General features: G+C 41.4%; 1 protein-coding gene across 1 annotated transcript; it reads right to left on the reverse strand.

Moving 5' to 3' along the window:
• Nucleotides 1-786: 786 nt before the first annotated feature.
• On the reverse strand, nucleotides 787-21,893 carry LOC109985995 (GRAM domain-containing protein 4-like). The gene is made up of 19 exons (XM_065956861.1): nucleotides 21,696-21,893; nucleotides 17,298-17,533; nucleotides 16,123-16,228; nucleotides 13,983-14,103; nucleotides 13,800-13,867; nucleotides 13,516-13,648; nucleotides 13,330-13,355; nucleotides 13,056-13,147; nucleotides 12,486-12,577; nucleotides 12,136-12,184; nucleotides 11,771-11,842; nucleotides 11,621-11,664; nucleotides 11,424-11,533; nucleotides 11,000-11,154; nucleotides 8,075-8,222; nucleotides 7,123-7,216; nucleotides 6,321-6,411; nucleotides 5,612-5,680; nucleotides 787-5,466 (listed from the first exon to the last, which is right to left on the reverse strand). The coding sequence occupies exons 2-19, from the start codon at nucleotides 17,481-17,483 to the stop codon at nucleotides 5,359-5,361; spliced, it is 1,764 nt and encodes a 587-aa protein (XP_065812933.1). The 5' UTR covers nucleotides 17,484-17,533; nucleotides 21,696-21,893; the 3' UTR covers nucleotides 787-5,358.
• Between the last annotated feature and the right edge of the window lie 376 nt (nucleotides 21,894-22,269).

Below are 22,269 nucleotides of genomic sequence, written 5' to 3' on the forward strand. Positions count from 1 at the left end.
TCATCATTATCGTCAATAATTTCATTAAGGTCGTAGGTGTTCATAAAGAGCTGGGTCTTTAGCTTTTTCTTAAAGGCACAAAGCAGATTGAATGGAGTTTGGTAGTTTGCTCCACCACCGGGGGGCCACAGAGGAGGAGAGTCTACTTACAGACTTAGGACCCTGTTGTGAAGGTTGGATCAGACGCCTTTCATTGGTAGAGCGTGTAGTCCCAAAAAGTAAAACAAAATATCATATCTTGTACGCACAAAATAATGGTACTGTTTCTTAATAAGTTAAACACTAATCTAGTGCGGACAAAAGGTGGGCTGCACGGTGGTGCAGTGGTTAGTCCTGTTGCCTCACAGTGAGGAGGTTCCTTGTAAGTAATCCCCGTCTGACAGGAGCCTCTCTGTGTGGCGTTGGCATGTTCTCCCCGTGCATGCGTGGGTTCTCTCCGGGTACTCCGGCTTCCTCCCACAGTCCAAAGACATGCTTGTTAGGTTAACTGGTGACTCTAAATTGCCTGTAGCTGTGAATGTCAGTGTGGCTGGTTGTCTGTCTCGATATGTCAGCCCTGTGATTGAGTAGCTAACAGTGTAACCCCGCCTCTCGCCCAATGACAGCTGGGATCAACTCCAGCCCAACACGACCCGAATGGGAAAAGCGTTTTATTTAATGGAAGGATAGTTGGACTTCAGGGGCTCCATAGAAAACTGTTCCTCCTCAAACCACTGAGGGAATAAAATCTAAGCAAACACCAACAGGACGAAGCGCGTACTGCACTGAATTAACACCAGGAGACTGTTGAGGTTTGACATTTGATTTTACTTAAATAAAAAATCAAAATCACATAATTACAACAGATATTATTTCAGTTAAAAATATTACACCAGTCGTACAATGACACCATTTTATAAAACCCTTACATCCGAAAAAACACAACAAAGAGAAATGCTCACAGGTTTTAAAACAGGACCAAAATAAAACCTGATCAACTACAACTACATGATGAGGATTAAGAGCTGAATCAAAGACATTAAAACTACAAAAGTCTGAATGAGGCAACATGGCGTAATCAACTGGCATCAATACTGAAAAAAAAACAAAAAACATTTAGAACTTTTTGTATAACAAAAACATTTGGCAACAAAATAGCTTTGTGTGGCAGAATCTGAACAGTGACAAAGATTTACCAACACTGTGTTTTTAAAAACAAAGTGATGAAGAATTGTGTGGACTTGAGAAGAAAACAAACCAATGTCTCAGATGTTTCGATGTGCCAATGGCGGTTAGAAGAAGTCTATCTTCTCATCTACTCATTAAAAGAACTCTTCATTTTAATGGGTGTTAATGGTCAGGATGTACATTTTAAGAAATTTCCTTACAAAAGGAGAGATGATGGGATTTGAATGCGACAAATGCTGGTGTTACAACCTTAGGTACGGAAGCCCTAAGCAGACAAACCATAACATCCAGATTATAAGTGGCACTGGTAATTAAGGACGGAGTTTTTGGGCGACTTCCAGAAAAAGAAAAAAGTTTAAACGGTCTTCCTGCGTGATGATTTCCACAGTGTTGAATAAAGTCCAAATCGTGCAGTTTCTTTTTTAAATACACAATGAATAGGGCCCAATTCTTAATAGTGTCCGGTCTTCTTTAATATGTGACTGTGGCAGCTGCACTAGCGGTCATGGCAGTGCGTGTGTCAGTATTATAGGACACAGTGCTCTTTTACGCTGAAGGCGGATGCATTTTATTTTACTCTGTTTTACTGCAATAAGGAATTATTTCCATTCGTTTTCTCAAGATCTCAAACCATTTATTGTCGTTATCCTGAGAAAATCCTGATTTTCCCTCGAGGATGAGTTTATGTCTTGAGATTTAGAGAAAACTAAATTCAACAAGCTATCACGGGACGACCAGCGTTGATTATCCGGAGTAAACAAGATAATTAAGTTGAGACCTCGAGTAACCAATCGAAAAGTACTCCTTACTGGAAAATGGAGTTAAATTAAACGCATGGAGGAATGTCCTCTAAGGGCTTCCATACTTAGGGCCGACTATTAGTACACTCATTTCCTGTGAGAAACAGACAAAAAAACAAAGTTACAGACACACTTTAAAAACTCCATAGCTGCTCTTTAGCCTAATCCAGTGTCAGACTTTACATTTGTAAAAATGACAACAAAAATCACACTGATGTTGATGAATGGTGGGACTTAAAGGAAAACAACACATCACATTTCAACACCAGAAGGCTCATTTTAACCAGACTGACAATTTGAGAGCAATTATTTTTAATTTAAAGGAAGAATGTGCAACTTTTTGATCCAGTAGATGCCAGCACTAAACCAAAACAAACTTCTGTTTGGCGACACGTCCGCCATTCTGAAGCCTCCGCTATCTTCGCGCTTGCATAAAATTGTCCTTAGCTTGAGCCACAATTGCCTGTGGCCTGTAGTGTTGTGTTAGCAGGCTAATGTTAGCACACCTTAGTTAGCTAGTAGCTTCACTTTGCATATAAATTGACAAAGAACGACCATGATGTAAAAACGCTTACGTGATATTAAAATAAGCAGTGAGTATGTTCTTATTCTTTTCTCTAGTCCTCGACTAAAACAGCTTAATACGCAAGGCCATCCCGTCCATGTAAACAAGCTCCGACAACAACACAGTCAGCAGGACTCTCGCTTCTCACTCATTTACTTGATTTCTGCTGTATTTATTGGTAAATGTCGCACACTCTTCCTTTAAAAGGCAAAACCTGTTTTTTTTTCTGTGAACCAATCAGTTGTTTTTTGTCACCTTTGAGCTCTGTGAAAATTAAAACTGAAAGCTAGAAAACAAAAACTTCTCAGCACTTTCTTCTGTTGTCTGGCTAGTTTAGTTTTAGCCAATTAGCTAGGCTTAAAGAAGTTAAGAAGGGAAATTACAATATGAACACATCACGTAACAATTAGCTCTTTTTTTATCCCCTTAGCTGATTGACAACGAAAACAACGAACACCTGTAAGGTAAAAGTGCTGTTAAAATCTCAAATTTTACATCATTGTTTTGTTAGTATTTAGCTTTAGCTACATTAGCCGCTAGGAAAGCTAAAGTTGAGAGACATTTTGGAAAAAGCTGAATTAACTGTGATAGAAACCAAACAGTAGTACAGGTTGTGTTAGCATAGCTTTAGCTTTTTAAGCAAAGAAAGAAAATGTGCTAACCACTGTGGTTAATTTGTGATTTAATGCTACATCAAATGTTGCACACAAGCTAGTTTTAGGACATTCATACTGAAGAGAAATATTTGCCACCATATAAAGAACAACATTTTGTAATATTAACAGACTGTAAGGCTTAACTGCTCAGTAAATATAGACACTTAAGTTTTTACATTTCCCTGAAGACACTAATGCAAATAATGACTTTTAAACGTGTTTAACTGCTCGTTACACTGTAAAAAACAAATTCAATTCAAAATATTCTAATATACGAATTTGCTTCTTTTCTCCGTCTTAAATCATTTGAACAAGAATATTTTAAGTTTTGAAATGTCAGTTGACACAAAACGGAAAACACTGTAGACAAATTGACACATGGTCTTTGTGTTTTGGTATGATTGCTGGATACAGCGGGGACAAACTGTAATTTTTAAGATGTCCACTAATAGTCGCCAAAGTCTTACATTTTCATAAAGGCTTTAAAACCACCAGAAAAGCAAGACAGGCTGCATAGTTTGATGCAAGTGTCTCCTACGTTCTCTAAAGCTGGCTACACACTAGAAGATTCAAGGCCTGATTTTGGGCGGAGGGGGCGTGGCCTGATTCAAGGCTTAGCGATTATTTGTCCAAATAATCCTGTGCGGATTAAGTGTGCGGTGTCAATGCGATCATTTTACTGCTCCAAAAAAAGTCGCAGCCTCACCAAATATGTTTAAAATTTACGATTCCAGATCGAGCTGCCTCTGACTGAATACCAGCAATAGCCAATGAGAGCGAGCCGACCGGGAAGTGTCACCAACCGGATGTTGCATGCTTTTACAGCTCACAAACACGACTGTGCACCAAGCCGAGTGGAATATTGAAAAAGGAGACCAGTTTATGGAATTATAGAAACAACACGAGTACAAAACAGAACGCTGTTTCTCAACTGGTCTAGCTTCAGGACTCATTACTCCGTAAATGAGAAAACTTCAACCCAAATTTCTGATATTTTTTCAACCAATGAGATTTGTCTAATAAAAAAGGTGCAGTTTGGACCTCAGATGGTACAAAACGTGTGACGGAACAAAGAGGCACACATTTTCCCCAGGCACTTTTGCGACCTTCTGAAAACGGCTAAGCTACCCACTTTTGGGTCTGCTGGTCTAGTGGACTATGACGTTAGAAATCGGTTGAATCTGTCCTTTTGTCTGCGATCTCCCACGTTTCAAAAAATTGGTCAAGATTTGAAAATCGTCCAGTGTAGCCAGCCTGAACTGTTTGAGTAAAATACTGTCTTTTTATTGTCTCAATCATCATATTTATAACAAAACAAAAACATCAGTCACAATTATAAGGGGTTAAAAAGATGACATCATCCTTATTAAGTTTTGTTCCCGCCAACCAACGCTCCCAAACTTGAAGATATTCATCTTAAATAGAAACGACAGAGAAAAGCAGCAGACTCAAACGTTTGGGAGTTGGATTAAAATGTTACTTAAAGGAGTAATACTTTATAATGTGTATCGTCCGTTAAATTTCTGCTCATCTATTCATCATCTCAGGGCTAATACATTGTGCGGCGATCTATCCCGTGTTTTTTTTTTAACGTTAAGCGGAGGAGAAGAACATAACGAGCCGTCCAAGTTAGGGAGGGGTTGTGCCCTTGGAAGACTTTGAAGATGAAGCGTTTGTGCAAGAATTAAGTTTCAAGAGTTGGTGCTCGACGGGGACTATAAAACGGCAGAGTGGAAGCAACAACAGTAGGAACAGCATTAGTGATTTCTGCAGAGTGGTGAGTATGTCATGAGTCCTGCACCGACTGTTTTAACGCAGCGGAGATGTACCGGTTACTTTATGTTGAATTGATCACGTGTTTTCACTGGGCTTTATTTGTTCCGTTTCCAGCCATTAATGTGAGAATTAACTGAAAAGTCACGCTCAGATTTGGCATTGTTTGGCTGATGATGTCATCAAATCATTGGTTTGATGTGTTCACTGGTGTCGTAACAATCGGAGATTTGAAGCCCTTCATCACTCAGTTTGAAGACGTTTCCTGGTGGGTGAAGGGTTAAAGTTTCTGTGTGTCTGTGTGTGTGTGTGTGTGTGTGTGTGTGTGTGTGTGTGTGTGTGTGTGTGTAGGCTGATTTCTTGTGATTTCTTTGTTTTCTTGAGGTTTTTTTTTTTACTATGTCTCTGGGTCGTCGGCTGTTGCCATGCCGTTGATCTTCGCGTACTGAGTGTTGATGGCGTCGAAGGCCTCGTCCCTGTGGATCATGGCGCCGAACACCATCGGCTGCAGCAGAACAGAAGGAACATCGGGGTTAGCGTAAACAGCCTGTTAGTCTCTGTCTCTGAAAGAACTATAGTATTCACTTCTGATTCGACAGCTTATTCCTTTTTAATGCTCTGTAAAGAGGCTCCTCTCTCCGAGCTCTTACCTTTTGCGTGGATGGTGTTGCTATGGAGATCCCCATCCCAGATCCAGGTAACACAGACAAGACTTTGTACTGTGAGGGAGGGAGAAGACGACACATTTAAATCTACATTTACCTTCAATGGGCTGTTTTCCAAACCACCTACTATACTAGTCTTATGATTTTGGCCAAAATGCAACTGGATGCAGTATGCAAACAAATGTAAGAGATTAGTATGACAAATCTACCCGGATGTCGTAATGATTCTGTGTCCCTGTTACTGTTTCCCACAATGCAAAGCGCCAGTCAGAGATGGAAATGATGGACAGCAACGGCCATCGTAACAGAGTAAATAATCCCAATCAGACCAATCCATACAAAGACACCACCATTTATCAAGTAGATGCTAACTCAGCCGGTCTGTTGTTTACTTCCTCATTCCAAAACCGGACACCAGCTTAGCCAAGCCTGACACACTGCAGAATAACCCCCGACTGGCAGTAATACTACATACTGCTGTTTAACATAGTATGCAGAGTATTCAGTCCATACTACGTTTGCTAGTCTTATGTGGTAGATGGTTTCGCCTCTGTGTTCTATCAAATTTGTTATATTTCTATAATTCAGTGGTTTGTATTTTCCATTTGTATTTCTACTGACTGTCCCTGAAGTCCGCAATTGATTCTTTAGTTTTTATGCTGAACTCTCATACTCGTGCACTATAACTGCGTACCTTCTGGATGTCTGTAATTTCCATGAGTTTGATGACTTTGTTCCTCTTGGACGATCCCGACCGGGAGCTGGAGCTCTCGAAACACAGATAGCTGAGGAGACAGATCGGACTCGGTTCACACAGAGATAAGATTACTGTATCATGAAGTCTAATATCTTGCAGGTATGTATATTGTAGCTCCAGTCTGGTTGAACTCTCTTATAATACCAGTATGTCTATTTCAGGAGTCGATTTAGCTCTTTGACCAGTTATACTCAGAAGTATTAACATTTATGGATCAGTCAAACATGACAAGAACATTTGTTCATACATGTGCTTTTTTTCTAAATGAGCTTTGGCTGCAGATGCTTGGAGGTCCACAAGTGAGCTGCAGCCAACAGATTTGCAAACTGCTCTCCATTCCATCTATACCGATCAGCAGTCTATCACAGGGTGGACACATAGAGACAGGCAACCAGCCACACTCACATTCACACCTACGGGTGATTTAGAGTCACTGAATAACCTAACGAGAATGTCTTTGGAGTGTGGGAGGAAGCTGGAGTATCCGGAAACATGCAAACTCCTCACAGAGAGGCTCCTGTCTGACGGGGATTCAAACCAGGACCATCCTCGCTGTGAGGGGACAGCGCTACCCACTGCACCGCCATGCGCATAATCCCTTAAATATAGATTTAAGCTAAGTATAAGACTTTGTGTTGGAGTTGTAAACTGGCACTGTTACACCTAGAATCTAAATGACTTTGTGAAGAGTGCCTCTAAACTCTGTGTGCGCGGAGCTGACAGAAAGAGAAGGACTTACCTCTCTGTGACGTAGAGGACTCCGTTGCGAATGTAGTCAGTCGGTGTTTTCCTGTCTCTGTTAATGAGGCAGCAGCGCCAGCCGTTCTCGCACACTGAGACAACAACACAAAGAAAACCAGCACAGGAAAATAATCAGCTGCTGCAGCTCACAGTGGAGAGATTATACATACTGTACGGTTGTGTGCAGAAATATTTAGTATCTATAGCAACCAGGGTGGCGCTTACAGAGCACAATGTGACAATTTTAGTCATCCTCTTCATGACATTATTGCAGGTAGCTGTAGTGGACTGCTAAGTTCACTGCGCTGCAGGACCGAGAGGTTCAGGAGATCCTTTGTCCCCACAGCCATCAGGCTTTTTAACACACAGGCCAACGGTATCAGCTCATGACTGGAGCAGAGGGGGGAAAGTCACTGTCTGCCTTTTTCTTGTTTCTCTCCCTAACACCCTGGTGATTTGTGCCATTATGAGAAGCATTTAGGAATATAAAAACTGTCAGTATTTTAATTATCTGTTCATATCCATACAGTTTTAAATGAATATTCATGTTTTGTTTTCTCTGCTTTTTCTAACTTGTGAGCTATGGGACACTCCTGAATTTCCCCCAGGGGATGAATAAAGTATTTATCTATCTATCTATCTATCTATCTATCTATATGACAGATGCAGTGTTTGAGAATCAGAGTATTCCATTCCTTTAGGGTCCATAAAAGACTTAAGGATACATCCTCTTTCTTTAAAGTTCAATCCTCAACACTTGGAACACAAAAACCCTCAGAGCTCTAGGGGATTAAAATGCGTCGTAAGACCTGATCGCACATGTGGGGTTCCATTTTCAGAGGTTTGAACAAACAGAAAATCTACTCTTTATGTACAAAACATGTGTAAAACATTAGTTTCAAGTTTCAAGTAAGAAGGTGCGTCAGTCCCCTCTGCAGTTCCTCGCCCACCTGACAGAGGGCGCTCACTCTCCGGCAGGCTGAAGACTTCATGAAAAGCTCCTCTCTTGGTGCTGTAGTTTCGCCCTCCGTCTTCGTCGCGGCCGACACCCAGAGGTGCTGCGGCGCTGAGACTTCCACGACCTCCCGTGGCGGTTACCTGAAAAGGTGAGCAGAGGGGTCAGACATTGTACCAACAAATCAAACTGGGAGCATGGACCTGCAGATGTACCCACCTTTAGATCCCAGAGTTAGAGAGTGAAGTAGTGGGCAACATAACTCACCTGTATTCTGACTGACTGCATCATAATCTAAAACACTGCATCCTCATTTACACTTTGCTGTCAACAGCTGCAGTATGTGTTGTTAAATACAGCGACAGTATGAAAAACTGTACCATGAAATCTGTACGCAGATGGCCTAGCAATTAGGTAAGATTGCCCCCCATGTATGGAGTCTATAGTCCTCCAAGGCCCCGGTTCTAGTCCTTCCTGTGGCTCCTCTCCCGCATGTTGTTCCCCACTAACTCTCTCTCTCCCTGGTTTCCTACTCTTTCCACTGTCCTGTCCTATCCATCCATCTATCCATGCATTCATTTTTCCATACATACATACATACATACATACATATATCTATAAATTGTCAAAAGAGGAAACACATTCAAAAACTGAAGATAATTTGAGTGGTTTTGCGACATAACTTGTGAATTCTGTGTTTAAATTTGTCTTCTTTATATCTGTAGGACATAAACACCTGTATCATCTACCTGAGAGTCAACTGAACCCCAAAAACAAAGTCTGTAAGGTGTATTTGATGTCACAATGAGGCAACACTACAGGACATTAGAAACGGTTTGCACTCTGCAGCATGTGTTCCGTGAAATCTGAGACGAAAATCCTAAAAGTTCAGACAAGATCCGACTTGAAAATTAGTTATTAAGTAGGAAAACCCAAATTTTTAGATCCGTTCACAAACAGACACAACACTTTGAATTAAAAGAAACTCAAAGATTTTGGAGAAGAAATTTATTTCGGTTGAAAAAACATAATCTGGATACCGACCTGAAAATTTGGGTAAAATTCAAGTAAGATCTGAGTGAAGTTTGTTTCTAGAGGGAGTGGACTGAGTCATTTAAAGTCTTAAGGGTTCATCTTCTGGAGAGCAGGACGGGAAATCTACTGACGCTTTGAGCAGGAAGTGTTGGGAAATCTCAGGATCACGACCACGTACGATCATTGCTGTCAGTCGGGAGAATGACAGCAGCTGATTGGTTCCACTCAGTGATGTCATCATGACTATACAACTCTAACTACGCACTAACAACCTATAAATACACACATCAGAATCCTACCTGTTCACACTCAGACGGCTGAGAAAGAAAAACAACAAAGAACTGAAAACAGACAGAGCAGACACCACCTGCTGGGACCAGTAAGAACCAGTATGACAGTGATCCAGATCATTGATCTACCCTTCAGAGGAAAGTGGTGTAAATGATCCTACTTTTTAAAACAAACATTTCAGAGAAACTTTCTCTGAGAGTTTATATGATTAGATAATATTCTAAGTTTGATCCAAAGACAACTGGACTGGTTGAAGATCTTGAAGACGTTGAACCTCTCCTCCTCTGAAAGGCTTCTTCAGTTCTTAACTATCTGGTGGACGGAGATAGAAATTTAAGCCTCTTTGGATTATTATCTTTGCCTCTGTGGAGCTTACCTTGGCCAGGGAAGACTGTTGGTTTGAAATGATGTTATGGAAGCCATCTATATTAAGGCCCTGACACTCTAAGCAGACAGCAAAGAACTAGTGGCGACGTAGGCCGGCTGTGGCGTCCTTTGAACTTTTGAACTTGTACTTTGAACTTGAACACACTGCAAAGACTCCAGCCGAGATTCTGCACATGCGTGAGAGGAAATAACTCTCCACACCAGCTGGCGGCATTAGTCCATTGTTATGATACGAGAAGACCATTTTCACACCGCTGTCGCTCTCCACTCGTATTATAGATAGACTACTAATGAAGAATAATGTCTGATAAAAAGTTGAAAATGGCGCTGGCGTTGTCATCCCTTCGTCTTTTAGTGGAAAAAGAAAAGAAGAGGCGAGACAAATAAGGTGAAACCACACTAATGGGTGAAAGCATGGATACTATAGCGGCATGCTCAAGGGGCTTTCCTGAACCTGTGTCGAGAGCTGCAGATAAATGAAACCTCCCAACAGCCAATCAGAGAGATTCCTCTAACTGAGCGGAGCTGAACACACAGCAAAAACTAGGGCGACAATCTCTCACCGTCGGCCGATAATCTCCTTGGTGTGCCAGGTCCTTTAAGGCGCAAAAACCATCTTTTACCATGATCATGCATGCTAATGCTAATGCTCCACAGAGGCTTACATTTCTAGCTCTGTCCACCAGATAGTTCGTAACTGAAGAAGCCTTTCAGAGGAGGAGAGGTGAGGTGATCTTCAACCAGTCCAGTTGCCTTTGGATCAAGCTTCAAATGTACCATGACCTGGAGGACTGAGAACCTACACAGACATTTGAAAAGACTCACAGCAGAAATCATGTTGAACAAAAAAAGACAGATTTCAGTTCTGGATGGTTATGACATTATGGGCAATAATTAAATCTGCTGTGGAGAACATGAATGGGATGTTCACTATTGAGCTCTATATATCAAAAAAGTGAGAGTGGTTGAGTTGCATTGTGGGTAATGTAGGCACTTGTTTTTGACCATGGAGAAAGTATCTACAGTAAAAAAGGCGATATCTTTGGTTCAGCTACATTGATGTTTTTGTTGGTTTAAATTGTTGCCAATGAGTCTGAGAAAGACCAAGGTGCCCCATTTGAAAATGCTGCAGTTTGTTTTTAATGATTATATTTTAATATTAATGATTTCCAGTTCAGAGATTTATTCTCAGAGAGTTTGCACTGACCCGTCTGCTCATGGTGATGTTGCTGCGCTCCTTCAGTTGCAGGTCGGTGGGTAAGTTGGTCCAGATGATGAAGGGGGTGTCGAAGCGCTGCCTCAGCTTCGGACAACTCTTGAAGATGAAGTCGATGATGAAGAACTTTATACCTGCGTACACACCTGAGGAGGAGGAGGAGGAGGAGGAGGAAGAGGAAGAGGAAGAGGAAGAGGAAGAGGAAGACGAGGAGGGGGGGGGAGGAGGAAGATGAGGAGGAGGAGACCCATCAGAGAAAGTTAAGGCTTGATAGCTTTATGTTATTCCGACATTTTTTAAATCAAGTTTCAGTTTTCCTTTTAAGTCAATTCAATGAAACGAACCTCAGTAACGCACTTCTTCCTTTAATACTACTACTAAATAAAAAAATAAAGCGTGCGTGTTTACAACGTACCTATGATGAATCCCAGCAGTTTGTACGGCAGCAGGCAGGAGGAGATGAAGGCCACCCACAGACCAATGTACAGCTTCTGGGTCAACTCTGGCTGAACCCACATGAACAAACTAGACACACACATAAACACACACACAGTTTAAGACACTGGTCCTGGTTCTTCGGACATTGAACCAAACTCGTGCAGACAAACTCACTTCTTTATTTTCTCCAGGATGTTAGCCATCCTCCCGAACAGATTCTTTAAGACAGAACGAGAAACACACATTAAAAATTGTTGTTTTGTTTTTGTTGTTGTTGTTGTTGTTTTGTAACCTGTCTTACTGTACATAACCTTTCTGTCTCACCTGAGCTTTCTGAGCGACGTCCAGAACCAGCTGGAACTTCTCAGACACGGTCAGGTCCTCCTTAGGCGGCTCCTGGAAAACAGAGGGGGAAACAACTCCGTCATCACTGACACCTGTCAATCACCTGACGTCACCTGCACACTGGAGGCAATAATGTCTCAAATAAGATTTAGTTTTTTTGTTTTTTTTTAATGGAATTCATAAACAACAAGGCAAACTTTGCTATTCAGGTGCTTTACTAAAGCAGAGGTAGCTTTACTACCAGCCAGGGTTACAATACTACTGGTTTAAGTATCCAAGTTCAATAAGCAAAGCATGTAGCAACAGAGCAAACAGTCAGGCAGGCGTGAGGAGAGATTTCTCACCACGGGCTCGGAGACTTCAGGTACGATACTCCACTGGATCCGCCAGCCCCTGAGAGCAGTGCATCATGGGAACAAACAGGTAGATAAAAGAGATAATTTAACATGAAATCAAAACATCTTTGAGTTAATGGTTTTAAATGTCAGCAAGTCAGAATCCAAACGGTTCAGAATAATTGGTTGTGATAGACACAAACTCTGAAGTTTAATCCAGATTTAAAGCACATTAACCCGATCCTATCGGTTATTGCTGTAATTGAGTGTAAAGACCTGATTCACAAAGAAACTGACACATTATCTGATTCTGCCTTTCTGATTGGCTGAAGAAGAAAGAGGGCAGGGCTTGCACTGACCTGGCGATGAGATAATTTAAAGAGAGGCGGAGGATGGCAAGGAACAGGAACATGGGGATGGCCCAGCCGTTACACGCTGCGTACATGTAGACCTGTATCAAACACACACACAGAGTCAAAGTCAGAGGTTTGTATGTCTTGATAAATTGTTAATTGGAGACTTTCCCTTCATGACATCACAAAGGGCAGTAACCCCTCCCCCAGGTGGGTGACCCTCCCACAGCTAGGTGTTTGTTCTGCCCTCTGAGTCTGCCTTCTCACCATAAACAATAGGACATGGAGCAAGAAAGCCAGAGACACCCAAGCCCTTCCAGAGAGGGGGCGTGGTCAGACACAGCTCATTTACATTTAAAGGTACAGACACAGAAACAGCCTGTTCTGAGCAGGGCTGAAATAGAGGGGTTTATAGGCATGATCAAATACAGGATCAGAGTGGATTTAGAACAAGAAACTTCACACACATGTTTTGAGGAGCTCTGAGACTTATTTAAACTGAGTTGAAGAGGAGGAGAATATGCCACCTTTAAGGATATATTTTATGGTAAAGTTACTGATTGTGTGTGGACTCACGATGAAGGCGATGGCCGATGTGTAGACGGAGTACCAGCTGGATAAGGCAGAAAGATTCCTCATGAAGTTTGTCACAGGTTTGAATCCTCGTTCTGGAAACACCACAACAGACCGACTGACCAATCACAGACGAGACAAGAGTTTATCATGACAGAGAAACATGTTTGTTTATGATTAGCTGTTAAATTAAACTTTGTAAGTGTGTGGACAGCCCTGCTCTGATATATTTGCTGTATCAGAGGTGTGAACGTTTTTTTTATTGGTTCGTACTCACTGAGACGTCTCATATTTTCAGTCAACCTGCAAATCAGAAACCAGACTTTTATTTAGATTGAAGACAAACAAAGCTCTTAAGAATAAAACAAGAACAATATCAGACATGTTAAAGATTTGGTTTGTTTCAGATATTATGTGTAATAAAAAAAAAAGTAATCGTGCTGTTCTGGATTATCCCGCTCACCTCTTGGCACTCAGCGGCTCCTCCGTCTCCACCGTATGCTCCTCGGGCTGGAATCGGAAGTCCTCGATGTAAACGCCGTAACGGTCGTAGAGCCATTTCAGGCAGCTGTTGGACAAAGTGTCCTTCTGTTTGTCTGAGGACAAGACAAGAAAACAGAGGATCACTTTAGAGCAGACGACCGGATTTTTATCTGCACTCGGACGGCTGTTTACATTGAAAAAAAAAAATGTGATGCTGGATCCAAACTGGACTACTTGAAGATCTTAGCTCTCTCACTCTCTCACCTGTGCTGCTGACTGTAGGTGGAGGAGGGGGCGGGGCTCTGGGTGCCAGAGGCGGCGAGTCTTCAAGGCTGCAGAAACAAATAAACAGTTAGACAAGAAGTAAAAAGCACAGGATAGCGCTGTATTAACTGATGTCTCAAACCAGCTCCTAAAATAAGACGTTTTGTTTGGTTGAATAATCACCTGGATCTCAGGACGTCGTTCACCTTCTGCTCCAGCTCGAGACATCTGCTGCGCTCCTTCTCCAGCTCCTGCCTCAGCGAGTCCACGTTGGACTCTTCTTTAAGTTTTTTAAGCTCCTCCTCTGAAACAGATGCAGAGTCACAACAAGATCAGAGTCTCTCTTAGAGGAGACAAAACCATGACTGACCCCATGGAAGGCTGCTCGGCGTCCTCCTTCTTTATGCATACTCTTTGAATATAATTAAAATGGTAAATGGACTTTAGCTTGTATAACGCTTTTCTGGTCTTCTGACCTCTTAAAGCTCTTGTATACCGCAGGTCACACCTACACATTCACACACTGATGGTAGAGGCTGCTGTGTAAAGAGACCATCAGAAGTAACTAATCCAGTCATGCGCCGCCGACGAAGCAGCGGGAGCAACTTGGGGTTAAACGTCTTGCCCAAGGACACATCGGACATGTTGCTGCAGGAGCTGGGGATCAAACCCTCGACCTTAAGGTAAAGAGGTGACCAACTCTACCACTGAGCCACAGCCGCCCCTAAAATGTTTACACTACTCTGAAATTTTGATTGTCAAACTGTGATTATAATTGTGCTGACTTCTAAACAAAGAGCATCTGTGTCTTCTTCCTGTGGTGTCATTTGTTATGTTTCTTCCATTTCTTCAGTTCAAATTTTTTTAGGGACGTTTTTCGGATCTAAATCACAAGTCGAAATCTAGAAAGTGTCGTATGCTCAGCAAGTATTTATCCCTCTTGAGGTCAAACTGTGATACTGAGATTTAGAGAATAAAATAGACTTCACTTTTCCTTCCAGCATGAAATCAAATGTTTGAATGTTTCAGCTTCAGAAGGCCGACTCATCAGTGACACCTCACAAAAGCAATACTGATTTATTCATAAGAATTAAACACCTTTATATGAATAAAAAGATCCATGACAAAGCTTCACCAGTAAATGTCGTCAGGCACAGCTGCAAGTATCTTCTGTTTATCGTTGATGCTGTAGCTAATTGATAATACTAATCAAAAATAAATCTAGTACCTAGTGTTCTGAAACAGACCTGAAACAATTCGATCCTGTCCCTTTAAGAGCTGCAGAGCTCATATATAAAACATTTAAATTATTAATGACCTATAAATCTTATTTGGAGTAAATTCATAGTTAATATCCTTCATGGACAGTGAAGAAGGTGAGACGGTCGGTTATTCATCCGTGTTATTTTAGATACTGATGAAACTGAACCGGACAGATTATGAAGTGTTCTTGTGAAAGTTATAGATTTGGTCTTTTGGTTTTTGTATTTATATGGATTCATTATTGAATGGCAATATTTAGTCTCTCTGTATTTTAACTCCCTGTGGTTTGAGAATGAAGGTGGTTTTTGGGGCATTGTGAATGTTGTAATCATATTTCACCACTTATCTCAGTGTCCAAACATAGGACAGGAAGTTGTCCTCTAATATCTTATAAGGATAAACAAGATGCTTATTTAATCATTATGTACAACATGCGTGTTTGTGTGTCAGATGAGTTCAGCAGGGTTATTAATAGCAGTGTGTGTGTGTGTGTGTGTGTGTGTGTGTGTGTGTGTGTGTGTGTGTGTGTGTGTGTGTGTGTGTGTGTGTGTGTGTGTGTGTGTGTGTGTGTGTGTGTGTGTGTGTGGGTTACATAAAGCTGACAGGCAGATATTGATGGATTACCCAGCATGCCGTTGTGCTGTAGGACGTTTAACTCCACACTAATGAGAGGAGCAACAATGACCCAATCCACATAATCGCTTACTGCACAGATTAAAAGAGATGCCTTGCTTTCTTTTTTTTATCATTTCTTTTTTTGAACAAGAAAATTAATTCAGGGTCCCCCCCCCCCCCAAGACGGGATAGGATAAGACACTTGGCATGATCAGTAGGTCCCGACAAGCACAAAATTAAACAATATGATACAATGCGATACGACGTAAAACATGTTTGACTTGACACGAAAGACAAGAAAAGACGTACTTTAAACAGTATGGACTGAGGTGTAATTCTTAGCCGTTTTTTGGCTCAACATTGGAAACTTTTTGCTCGCAAAGTCTTTTAGATTAAGGGCAGAATAAGAACTGAAACAGGCTGTAGTTCAGGTAAGACTACTCACGTAAGAAATGTTTCTCTAACAAGGCGATTTCTAGGTGACCTTTGACTTCGTTGAGATCTGTCTTGGTGTCATCTTGGAGAGCTGCAGAAAATGAGCCCGGACCAGCCTGAGAGAAAAAAAACACACAGACAGAAACATGAAGAAATAAAAAACAGGTTGTGAATACTACAGAATAAGTTAAATAAAATCAGTCACACCCAACTAAACTGAACTACAAGTATCAAAAGTATCAGTTTGAAGACATGACAGTGACGTGAGTCATGATTTCACTTCTATGTGGAGTTCCACAGGGTTCAATCCTGGGTCCTCTATTTTTCACACTTTGTTACTATTGAATTTAAACATGCACTATGTAGAATTCTTACACTAAAATATCCAAAATTGATTGAAAACCTGTGATTTCTTTTTGTTAAGTTCTTATATTACCTCAAATATTTCCATCAGTTCTACAATTCTACAATTCACTTAGCAGATGATTTTATCTAAAGCGACATACAACAGAGATTAAGTACAACACAAGCAACGATCTAGAAGAAAAGTTATCAGAGAAATCCCTTAATTTTATAGTAATGACAAACACAGTATTTTTCACTCACATCATCTTTGGTTGTCATTTCTCAACACTTCATTAGGTGTACCAAAAAAATTCATAAATACTCGTGTAGGAAGGACCAAATCTTAACATTTTAACGATACAAAGAGTTCAAGATGATGCAGGCAGCAGACGGAAAACTATCAGGTTGTTTACACAAAGAGACAAGGTCAATATGGAAGAGACTAATTTATCTGCAGCAACGGGGTTCAGGAAGCAGGAAACGTCTCAGCCAGAAGGTCTCTGAACAACATGAAGTTCTGACAGGACACCTTCAATTCTCTTCAAAAGCCTGGAAAATGTAATCAATGATGTCATCAAAGCTTCCTGCTTTAATATAAGACTTCAGGACACCGACCAGTTGAAAAGAAAAAACCTTTAAACCAAATTTATAAACCAAAATGATCTGTGCAGAAAAATTTAAACATTAAAAGTACTCGCTGATTCCCTGTGATGTGTGAGCTCTGTGTTCAGTTTCTATACTCTTGCTTTCATAATAAGGAAGGACAAATGTTTTCCTTTGAACTCCTGAATGATATACGGTGTGTCTTGGATTTTCTCTGTTGCAGGTGTGTTTGTTTACCTGAGCATCACTCTGCTGCTCGCCCTCCACCTCCCTCAGCTCCACAGACTCTATGACGGAGGCTTGAGGCTTAAGCCCGACATCGTCTGTGCTTTCTGTGTCGGACGTGTTTGGAGACTCGGCCAGATCCTGGAACTCGTCCCGTCTCTGGCCTCGGAACCGGATCCTGTCTAGATGCCTCCGCATGGTTGGGCGCCGTTGAGTCGATCTCTACCTGAACATGACTGATGTTGGCGCTGCAGAGACAGGAAGTGGGAGGAAAAGACTCAGAATGAGTCACAAAGGATTCAGAAACACTCTGGAGCCTCAGTCACACCTGTAGATATTCTAGTGGCACGACTAGTAAAACTAGTAAGTTTGATCCTGACTGAAATACAAATTTGTTTTTTTTGACCAACCAACTGGTACACTTTTGTTATAAGTGTCAGCACTTTTTAACACTATCAATTGTTATTGTTATGGAGATCGTACCATTTACATTAAATTACAGCCCATACATTCCTTTCTATTTGGGAACGCCTCTAAAAGGTTAGGAAGATGACCTTACCCTTACTTATAAATACCAGACCTAAACGTTCCTTGTAAGCTCACAACATGTACTATGCTCCCATCCCAACATAGATCTGCTGCCATAAGACTCTTACACCTGTCGTCACACTACAGACCTAAAAGAAGGATTTCCTCTATGGTAGACAGATTTAAAATAACAAATCCACAAAAGAATCCAAGGTGAATGAATACATGAAAGTACCTTCTAACAGCGCTAAACGGCTCGTTCTGCTAATCACGCCATCGCTCCCCAATATGAAACCAAGAAATTCCAGAAACGGCTTCAAGTCTCTACCTGAGCCGTTGAAACCTCTTACAAAGACTCTCTTCTCCCAGCACTGGAGACTAGCCCTCCACTGGCAGCCCTGCAGCGTTCTGCCCCCCCTGGAAGGCTTCCAGAGAGCTGGCCAATCAGACAAAAGTGGGCAAAAGGGGAGGGGGGCCTTAAAGAGACTGCAGCTGAGGACAATATGGGATCTTTATATTGAAGGTGTTTTCAGGACTTCTGAGGTAAGTTTTTGACAGTTTGTCTTTTTCCAAAAATTGAATCTGAACTTTCGGTTTGGATTCACTCATCTCCAATAGAATCTTATTACTGAACTGAATGTGAGGCTTATTCAACACTACATTTTAACTTTATTTACACAGGGAGCATCAACACCTGAGCCACTAATGCAAACAGGTGGAGCAGCCAAGGTGCAGCACTGTGCTGTCATCATCACTGTTTGTTCAGGGACGAGGAAATTATCTCGTCCCTGGAAAAGCGTCTCCAGATAACACTTATTATGAATTGCCTCTATACAAATAATGATTGACTGATTGATTCATCATTCATTGACGTCTTTTCACTGAGTCTGACGATATCTCACTATCATCTTCTTTGTTTATCTCTCACCACGAGGAGTCATGAAGTGGTGAGAAACTTGCCAAGGAAATTAGAGCATTCATTTCTTTTGTTATTATAAAATCAACATTTTGCACCAGGGGTTTGATAATTGTATCACACGGGTCAGGACCTCGATGTTACGCTGTATCGATTATCTGTCTCATCCCCTACTGGTAATAATTAAATTATCGGGCTTTTGAGGTGTTGGTAAATGGATTTTGTAACATTTGGATAGAGCCAGGTTAGCGGTTTTCCCCGTTTCCTGTCATAATGCTGAGCTCAGCTAAGAGTGGTTTCAATCTTCACATCTTACTCAGTCAGTAAGTGATTAGCATGCTTGCCATGATATTAAATATTCCTATGATTGTACCTATCTTCTTGATATTGCCTCAGGCTGTGACTTTAGAAAAAGATCACAAAGCGTGTAAAAACAGAGGAGCCTTAAAGCTTCAGCCTGGGTCTGATACGCTCTCATGGTGGAGTGCTGATGTGGATTAAAGGGTGAAGGTTGTCAGTCTGAGGATCACTGAGCTGTCCGACTGGTCTGACTGCTTCTAATGATTTCTATCTGATTCTACGACACCGTAGGAACGTGTTTGACTGACTCCCTGCCGACTGATCGACATTGTTAGCTGTAATTGCTCAGACTGAATGACAGAGAGCAACTGCATGATTACTGTCTAAGTCTCTGACACACACTGCAGCCCTGTTTACACTGATGAGCCTAACTGACTGACAGTTTACTGACTGAGAGGAGATGGAGAGACTGTTTTTTACTGACTGAACCACTGAGAGCTGAATGAGTGATTTTAAACTATTTAAGTCTGCAGCCAAATAAGAGGCACTAAAGACTCCCTATGTTGACTTTTTATTGCCTATTAAATAACGATAGGGATGAATCAGTTTAAAGTCGATATCAGCCCGGTTGACAGAGAACGGCCCAGCAGCAAATAACATGGCATGCTCCGATGTCAGCAGCCGATGTTTATCAGTCATGTCAAAAAATCAATGACGACGTCATACAGGGAGAGTGAGTCAGTGTAACATTTCTTTACTTTTATCAGTGTACATCCATATGTAGTTTATCTCGCTTAAACACAATGTGGACATTCTTAGCATCCATTAAAAAGATTATTAATCCTGCATATCGAATCATGTCCCCCGTGAAGGAGAACTTGGCGAGCACCTGTTGATGCGGTTGGATCGTAGGGGTATAAAATGATATATCAATGTAGTCGATGAGTCGCTACACCCCTACACTGTAAGATATGTAAGGGACAATAAGTGAGCAACAGATTGTTATAATTTGACATATTTCTAGATTCATACAGGGGTTTGAAATTGTTTCCTTTGATATAATGAATATGCTGTTTTCATGTTAAGCTTTACTCTTTCAATATTAGTATTACACATTTTTAATGTGTCCCCACCAGTTTCCTTTCATGGATTTATATCACTGCATGCAGTGGTGTAGTGGGGCCTAAAGAAGTGGGTATACTCTCTTTTTTATGTGGCCCATCCAGCGGAGGATAATCTGCCTGTGTTATAAACGGTGATATGCAAGACTCCTTTTGAATATGTAGTCAGTGCGTATGAGCCAATTAGAGACAGAGAAGAGAGAGTCATCCCTTCACCTTCCTAGGAAAAAAATTGCAGCATACCACAGATATTGTCATTCAATCATTGGTGTGAATCAGAGGGTGTTAAAAAATGGGTATACCCTATGGAAACTGAAAAATGAGTGTGTATACCCTGCACTAGACCACGGACTGTCCCTATCTGTGCATCTACTATGTAAGTTATATGTATAAACATGTTCCCTGGAGCTCCTGAGCTCTAGTCTTCAAGGTTCCTCTGGGTCGTTGGGGGGTCTGGGGGGGCGGCCTGCTGCTACGGACCCTCTACCCCCCTCTGATTGTCCCTAGCCTTCTTCCTGCATCTCCAATGAGGTCTCGAGCCTTTAGCCGTGCAACCCCCCGTCTCTGGAACTCTCTCCCACAAACCAACTGTGACATTAACTCTCTCTCCACCTTCAAATCAGAAGTTCAAAACACACCTTTTTAGTTTAGCTTATTCTGTCTGACCACACCCATCTCACTATTGCTGTCTTTGTTTTCATGTAGTTGATCGTGCTCATGTTTTCACTCACTGTTTTACTGCTGTGTCTGTAAGGCGACCTTGACTGACGCGAAAGGAGGCCATAAATAAAATGCATTACTATCATTATCATTATAATCATCACTAACTCCATCTATCCCATCTTTCAAGCCCAGTGCAGTTTCAGCAGACGGCTGTTCATCATGAGTCTGGTTTTGCCCAACATTTTTTGCCTCTTAAAGGAAGTTGTTGTTGTTTTGGGTTTTTTTTTTATCTTTTTTGTGCTCATGGTGCATTCACGTTGAGTCTTAGTAGATAAAAGAGCAATGAGTAAGGTTTTCCACCTGCTCTTTTCTAAAGGGTCTTGAGATAATGTTTGTTATGAATTGTTGCTACAAGTGCAGATTTATTGATCTGTTTACACCACACAGAACTCCCAGAGTCATTAGTCCATTTCCTGCTTCATAAGTGTGATGCAGGATGTTTGAGTGAGTCCCTGGAGCTTGTTGGCTGTAAAGATCGTGTTGCATTAAATTGAGAAGAGAAAAGAGCTACATGAATAAAAAGTCTGTTTTTTGTTTTTTGTTTTTTATTTGAGTGATTGATTGATTGATCTGCTGGTTGGCAGCTAACACTGTGTGTCCCTGATTGCCGGTCTGATATGAGTCTGTTTTGTTTCTGTTAGCTACCTGTACCGGTGACAGCCAATCACACGCTGTTCACCTGCAGACCTCAAGGAGGATTCACAAGAACCCGACCAGTCACCGGGGTTCAGGTTGAACACACGGGACTCCTCAGGCGACCAAGGTAAAGACCATAGGAAGGGAAGAGGGAAGGGAAAAGTGAACAGGGAGAGGATTTCTCACCGTGAGCATAAGCTGATGCAAACTTTCCCTCCTTCTCTGTTTTCCCAGCCGGTCCGGATCCGTTACAAACCCGCTCCAAACCGGGTCAAATCCACTTCCAACCGTTCCCAATTATTCACAAAGATCTTGAGGGTTAAAAAGAGGTAAACCCGACCGAGTTTCTCAATAACTGACACAATAATCACTGCTGTGGGCGGGGTTGCTAGCGGCAGACAAACAGGGAAGTGACGTCATCACGCCGTGCTCTGAAAACGAACGTCGCGGTTCAGGAAAGCGGAAGTAGTGGTGGGGAGTACGGCTATTTTTAGTGAGTCGAAACATTTGACTCGGTTCAGAATTCAAAATAGGTTCTTTCGCTTTTAAAAAACTACTTCCATCAAATTTAGTAATTTTTGTCCTATCATGGATATTTTGTGCAGTTTTAAGTCTTAATTTGTTAAATATGATTTTACTAAGCCTTACAATTTCTAGAATACCAATTTTATGTGTAAAAAAAAAAACTAAATATATATCAAACATTAGCCTGTTACCTATGTTAATACATTGATAACTTTCTTTTTTTGTGATAAATGTA

Source organism: Labrus bergylta, chromosome 7 (genome assembly GCF_963930695.1).
Source record: "Labrus bergylta chromosome 7, fLabBer1.1, whole genome shotgun sequence".
Lineage (NCBI taxonomy): Eukaryota > Metazoa > Chordata > Actinopteri > Labriformes > Labridae > Labrus > Labrus bergylta.

Coding starts and splice junctions, on each gene's coding strand:
- LOC109985995 (XM_065956861.1), bottom strand. CDS start 17,483: ATGCGGAGGCATCTAGACAGGATCCGGTTCCGAGGCCAGAGACGGGAC. Junction 14,104..16,122: donor GTTAGAGAAACATTTCTTAC/GTGAGTAGTCTT, acceptor CATCTGTTTCAG/AGGAGGAGCTTAAAAAACTT. Junction 13,868..13,982: donor AACGACGTCCTGAGATCCAG/GTGATTATTCAA, acceptor TTGTTTCTGCAG/CCTTGAAGACTCGCCGCCTC.